This window comes from Pinus tabuliformis, chromosome 7 (assembly GCF_031772625.1).
Source record: "Pinus tabuliformis cultivar Carrire ecotype Pingquan chromosome 7, CPIR1, whole genome shotgun sequence".
Lineage (NCBI taxonomy): Eukaryota > Viridiplantae > Streptophyta > Pinopsida > Pinales > Pinaceae > Pinus > Pinus tabuliformis.
The window spans coordinates 1,584,693,061-1,584,699,915 of NC_142293.1; the positions used below are offsets into that span (position 1 = coordinate 1,584,693,061).

The 6,855-nt window shown below is 40.8% G+C and overlaps 1 protein-coding gene across 1 annotated transcript; it reads right to left on the bottom strand.

The window, feature by feature from the left end:
* Positions 1-1,873: 1,873 nt before the first annotated feature.
* Positions 1,874-6,016, bottom strand: LOC149254141 (uncharacterized). The gene is made up of 2 exons (XM_089454699.1): positions 4,412-6,016; positions 1,874-3,841 (listed from the first exon to the last, which is right to left on the bottom strand). Exons 1-2 carry the CDS (start codon positions 6,014-6,016, stop codon positions 1,874-1,876), a joined length of 3,573 nt encoding a protein of 1,190 aa, XP_089310825.1.
* Positions 6,017-6,855: the final 839 nt, after the last annotated feature.

Here is a 6,855-nt window from a genome sequence, read left to right on the forward strand (position 1 = left end):
TTTTTGGATTTAATTATCATGATTTTAGTCTTGTCGGTAGAACCACCATACCCATCTTGGAGCAATAGTCATGAAGAGTCTTAAGTTTCTTGTCCATCTCCTCATGGCTTCTAGCAAGAAGAACGATATCATTGACATAGAGGAGAAGAGTAATGATAATACCAACAAACTCGGTCCCCTTGCACCCCACGATTTCCAAACACTCCTCTAGCTTATCGATGTAAATACCAAAAAGGGTAGGGGAAAGGGGACGCCCTTGATTAACCCCAACGTTGCATTTAATATCTTTAGACCACCCTTCCCTGGTCTTAAGCTTGGAAACAATCATCTCGTAGAGGCGAATCACAACAACCTTCAACTCAAAAGGAATCATTATATCATCAAGTATTTTCCAAATCTTATCCCGAGGAACAGTGTCAAATTCATTTCTAAAGTCCACAAAGCAACAAAAGAGATAGACTTTACTATTGTGAGATTCCTCAACAAAGATCTTGAGAGTGATAGTGGTATCTCCTAAAACTAGCTTACCCTTTAGCTCTTTTACCATGGCTTTCAAGCCAATGACTAATATTCTTATCCAAAATGAGACAATAAAGCTTGTCTAAGATGTGCCTAATCATAATGGTCATGTAGTTAGAGGGAACAATTTTATCCCCATTTTTAAAGATAGGCACAATAAGGCTTTGCGTTCAAGGCTTAGGGAAGCCATGCTTTACAACCAATTTGAGAAGCTTGTGGAGATTAGGAATGATGATAGATCTTCCTATCTTTAATATTTCAGCTTGGTATCCTTCAATCTCTGTATCTTTCCCACTATCGAGTTTATTAAATATCCCAAACTCAACGTCCTCAAGTAAAAATATATTTTCCTTAATAGGAGTACTAACGATGTTGTCCATGGTGTCACAAAGGGGCTCTATGACAATGTGAAAATAGTCAAATTACAATGTGTGATTCATCTTCTACTCCAATACAATAACCTTCACAAAATCTTGCCTTATTTAGAACCACAATATACTATTAATTTTATGAAATGTCTACTTTGTTAATAGTTCTCTTCTTTCTACTAGGGTCTACAAACTCTCTATAGAACCCATTATTAATATATATTTTCTTATATTTATTCCCCATAAAAAAATTCAACAACATCAAGAATCAACTTATTATGCATGCATCATCACTATCAGGATCATCTTGGCTTCATAATAATTTGTTTATGATAAAAGTAATTCTTATTGAATAATCCATCATAGTGCCTTAATGGCACCTATCCAATGGCCACAATGGTGTTGACATGAATCGTAAGCCACTCTTCCTTCTCAATTTTTATGTCCATGGTGGAGAAAATTGGTCATTCCTTAATAGTAAACTAAATGACTCTTTGATACTATGGAACCTTCCAATATAAGAGTGCAATTATTTTGGGAAGACTATAGTATGCCACCTTCAACACTATTTTTTTTTCCGAGGAAAAAAGCAAAACTTTTTATTAAGATACTATAAAAAGTTTTTATACATATTGTTCTTAAGCCATACTGTTGGCTCAACTGTTCACAATCTGCTCAACCATCAGGGAGCTGTTCTGCTGTTTTAAGAACCTGTTATAGTCTTCCTCCCGGGAGGATGCATAGTCACAACTCAAAATAACATAATGAAACCTGGGGCCTCCTTCGACGAAGGATAAACAACCCCATACAACCAAAATAATATGTCTGAAACCATGTGGAAATATAACAAAAATAATAATAAGAGTCTGTAAGCTGTAATCTATAAGCTGGATAAAAAGACTAGTAAGGAAATTATATACAAAACCTAAACTGTAGAAATATATCTGAGAAAAGTGCTGTCAAAAAAGGAGAAAAAAAAACTGTGGTCAAAAATGCTGAGCATATGGAGGCTGATCTGTTCTGTAAGACTGCCCCTGTCTGGTCTCTTCTATTGCCCAGCTGCCCGGATCCTGTTGAAGACCAGCCTTAGATAGCTGATCTGCTTCCTCATTCCTGTCCCTGTAGATATGGCATATTGAAAACCTGTTAAAAAATGTCTTCAGATAGTAAATTTCTTCTACAATTGTCTTCAAAATCTGATTTTGACAAGATGCAATTCCATTGACCCAGTTTATGACATTTAGTGAATCCCCAAAAATCTGAATAGAGTTGATGTTTCTGTGATGGAGCCAGCATAAAAGGTATCGTAAGGCCGATAGTTCAGCATAGTTATTTGTGCCTGTACCCAACCCAACAGAAGCTTTTAAAGAATGTTCCGAATTTATGTGTATGCACAGGCCTGCTCCAGCCCTGTTGTTTTGGGAAGCCCCATCAAAGAAGCCACAAGGAATGCCCTCCTGAATATTGATATGTTTTTGTTTTGTTTTGGATTTTTTGTCCTCAGGTGGAGGCAAGGCAGAATATATGGCTGTGATATTAGTGGCAATAACAGAAGAAGGTGTATCCTTATCTTGGAACAGACTCTTGTTTCTAGCAAGCCATACACCCCAGCAGAAAATAAGGGGCAAGTTCCTCAAATTCCCTTCCGGATAGGTTTGCCACCATTTCCTCCAAGCAGCATCCAAGGGGTCATGCCCCCACTGAGCTTTAACCTTGAGAAAACCAGTGACCTCCTCCCATATCTTCCTTGAGAAAACACAGGTGGTGAAAAGATGATTGATGGTTTCCTCATCAGATTTGCACAAAGGGCATCGCCCTGGCCCAGCTAAAAACCTTGTCTGCAATGTTTCCCATGTTGGGACCTTCCTTTTTAAAATGCACCAGAGAAAGAGCCTGGACTTGGCAGGGCATTTGAGTTTCCATATATCTTTGGCCCACCATTCCGGAGCTCCCCATCCTTTCTTTCCCATTAGAAAAGAATATCCATCTTTTGGGGTATACCCCCCAGATTTGCTTTGTGCCCACATCAAGCAATCAGGTTCATCTTTTATCCTGACATTGGATCGTTGTAGTTCTTTGATGAACCCCTCCCATTCGTTCTTCCATCTAACATTTAACCCTAATTCTTCATCATCCTTCCAAGCCTGTCCCCAGATAGTAGACTGTCCAACTCTTTCCACCTGATTTAATGATATAATACCTTTAGAATCAAGGTGTCGAAGAAGCCCTGGGGATAAAGCAAAAGCTTCATTGCATCCAACCCATGGGTCTCTGCCAATCCTGATCTGTCTACCATCTCCCACTTTCCATGCTAAACCTTGCTCGATCACTGAGAAGGCATCCACCGTGGCCTTCCAGATTGCTGAAGAATTTTTTACCTTCTTATTTTGACTCCGGATCCATTCTTCCAAAGGCATTGGGTCAATGTACTTCCTTTTCACCACCCTTGTCCACAGGTTTTCCATGGTTATTAGCCTCCATCCTGATTTTGCTGCTAATGAATTGCTGAACTCAGGGAGTCTTTTTATCCCCCACCCTCCCCATTCTTTTGGTCTGGCCACTTTGTCCCAAGCCACCCAGGGTAAACCCGAGGATTCCTTTGTTCCTGCCCATAGGAATCTGCAACAGATTCTTCTGATTTTCTCCATTACTCCTTTAGGAATCCAGGTTAGTGCGGCCCAGTAAACTGGGATGGCTAACAAGACTGATTTAATAAGGGTCAACCTACCAGCTCTGGACAACCATCTAAAGCTCCAGTGTGATATTCTGGATTCTATCTTTGCTATGAGCCAGTTCCAATCTTCTTTTTTGTATGCAGCAGGCTTTAACCAAAAACCCAGATATTTGAAGGGAACTTCCAGAGGTTGACTGGGGAAAGGAAAAAGATCAGCCATTTGATTTCTTTCCCTTCTTTCAAAATCTGCCATACAAGCTTGTGATTTCCCAGAATTAATCTGCATTCCAGTTGCTTTTAGAAAAAGATCAAAAATGCATTTTAACTCCTTTAGTTCACTGCAATTACCATTGGTGAAAATCAAGATATCATCAACGAAAAGAAGGTGAGTGATGTAGAGATTGATTGCTACCTCGATACCTTTTACCTTCTCCTCTCTTCTGGCTTTGTGAATCAGTCTACTGAGCCCTTCTGCCACAAGGAGGAACAGGAGAGGGGATAATGGACACCCTTGTCTGAGGCCTCTCTGGCTGTTAAAGAAAGAGGAGGCTGCTCCATTGACCAGTACTGCAAAGCTGACATTTGTGATGCACCCCATGATCCAGCTGACAAAAGGATAGCTGAAACCCACATGTGTTAGCAGCATCCTTAGGTAGAGCCAGCTGATCCTATCATATGCTTTGGATAGGTCGATTTTGAGAACAGCTCCCTTCTTTTTCTTCATTTTGACACTATGGATAACCTCCTGGGCTACTCCTATGGCTTCATGGATCTGTCTTCCATCCAGGAACCCAAATTGTTCCATTGATATATTTCTTGACAGGATTGGTGCAATTCTGAGAGCAATAACCTTTGAAATAATCTTGTAAATGCAGTTACACAAAGAAATTGGTCTAAAGTCTTCAAAACTTTCCGGCTCATCCTTCTTGGGAATGAGAGCAATAAATGTTGAGTTAAAAGGTCTATAGACAACTCCTTTCAGCCTAGATTCTTCAACTACTTCAGTTAACTCAGCTCCAATTTGTTCAAAAAAATGGAGAAACAGTTCTATAGTCCAGCCATCAGGGCCTGGGCTTTTGTCTTTGCCCATGAGCTTCATAGCTGTTTCAATCTCCTCCTTAGTAACCGGAATTGTAAGGTCTTCTGCTTCATCTTCCTCAATGAATCTAGGAAAACTTTGCACAGTTCTAAAGACTTCTGCAATAGTAGCCTCTCCCTGGTCTGCAAAAATATTTTGAAAATGTCTTTTTCCCAAACCAGAAAGCTCTGGGAAGGAGCTGACTTCTCTCCCTTCTTCATCTTTAAGGCGCCAGATAGTATTTAAAGATTTCCTTCCTTTTGCAAAATTATGGAAAAACCTAGTGTTCTCATCCCCAGATTTTAGCCAAGTTGCCCTACTCTTGATCCTCCACTCTTCTTCCCTTTCCAAAAGAATTTTATTTTGCTGCTTCTCCAAGTGAAGGATTCTGTCCTTTGAGACTTGTGAGGAGTATCCATCTGACTCCATACTCTCCATCTGCTTCAGCTCCTCCCTTATACTGATCATCTCCGCATTTTGTTTCAATTTTCTGTCCTTTGCCCATGAAATTGTGGCTTTCTTCAGTCTTTTTAAATTCTCCATGAACAAAAAACTTTTATCCTCGCCTGCATTGTGATCAGGGTGAATCCAAGTTTCTTTAAACAGATTGCAGAAAGTGGAATCTTGGAGCCATGCGGGATTGAACTTAAAAGGGGCAGGAGGTTTGTGAGGAGGAATAGTTATGTCTAAGAAAATCGGGAAATGATCCGAATTCCCTATTTCCTCAACCCACTGTCTGATCAAAGGAGCTTTAGAAGATAATGACTCCGTTAACAGAAAACGGTCTATTCTTTTGGCAATCCGGCCTTCTCCTATCCTTCGATTCCTCCAAGTAGGCTTAAGCTTGAGCGGGGAGGGATCTATTAAATTATTCTCCGTGATGAGGTTGTAGAAAAAATCAGTAAGGGGATCTTCTCTCGCAGATGGACCCCAAGCTTCAGCTCTACCCATGGAAAAATTTAAATCACCTCCCATAATCATCAAAGGTGATTTCATAATAGATTTTGTCATCAAATCTTCCCAGAAGGAATCCCTGCCCTGACATGGCCCATAGATATTTACTAAGGTGATGGGGAAAGTGAAGTCTGGGGATATTATCTCCATGCCCATAACATTTTTCATCCCCCAATGGTTGATGACTTTTACCCGCCCTTCTTTGTAACCAATTGCAATGCCCCCCGAATGACCAGAGGCATCCATAGCAATGAAAACCCACCCAGGCAGAAGGGATTTAAGCATAGGTTCAATCTCGGAAGCCTTCCCCAGGGTTTCTTGCAAAAAGATAACATCTAAATTGGAGTTAGATATCCAATCTTTCAAGGCCAGTTTTTTAGGTTTGCTGGCCAAACCTCTGCAATTCCAGGATGTCAGGATCATTTGATAACACCCTCAGGGGGGTGAGCTGCTCTAAGAACCCCCGGGATAGAATATTGTTTACCATCTGCAACATCCAATTTAGCTTTTAGTTTTGCCTTGGACATATCTGATTTCCGTCCTCGTTTGTTTTTGGAACTGTTCTGTGAATGGATCGGTCCCAAACCACCTACAGACCCCTGATCCTCATGATTCCCTCCCAAAGATCTCAGGTTGTAAGGGCAAGGAGGCCGAGTTACTGGGAGTGACAGGGGAGGCCATTTGTCTTCACAATTTATATCCAGAGACGGTAAGGCTTCAGCTATGGTTTCCACATTCGGGCATGACATTATATGTTCCATATTATCAACATTATTATTTTCTTGCTCTTGATATGATGAGGATGCAATATTTATTTTTACAGAATTATGCTCAGGAGAAATAAGAGAGGAAATAGGGGTCCCTGAGCACATACCCTTTTCCGTTTCGTCGAGTATGGTTTGATTTGCATTGTCTTTCTCGACGAACCCTTCCACAGCTTCCGCTTCTTTAGCTATTTCCTCCACAGCTACCACCGGATGCATGACATTTGCCACAGCAGCCTCCTGAATTTGTTCACCTTCGTCCTCTGGACCCTTCACAGTCTCCTCTGTCTCCAAATTCTTTGGTTCTTGCGTCTCCGGCATTTCGTGCTCCATCGTCATCTGAACATCTGCTTGTGCATTTTCTCTGTAAGCTGTAGTCCTTCGGAAATGTCTCCTTCTTCTCATCTGTGGACAATCTTTTGCCAAGTGCCCATACTCGTGGCACCGATGGCATCTAAATGGCAGGTATTCGTAGTCTAATATCTGCTCATATACATA

Bases quoted from the DNA above. Each gene is read 5' to 3' on its own strand.
- LOC149254141 (XM_089454699.1), bottom strand. From the start codon at position 6,016: ATGATCCTGACATCCTGGAATTGCAGAGGTTTGGCCAGCAAACCTAAA. The intron at 3,842-4,411 runs GTTATTGCTCTC...ACTGGAATGCAG, and splicing joins TTTACAAGATTATTTCAAAG to ATTAATTCTGGGAAATCACA.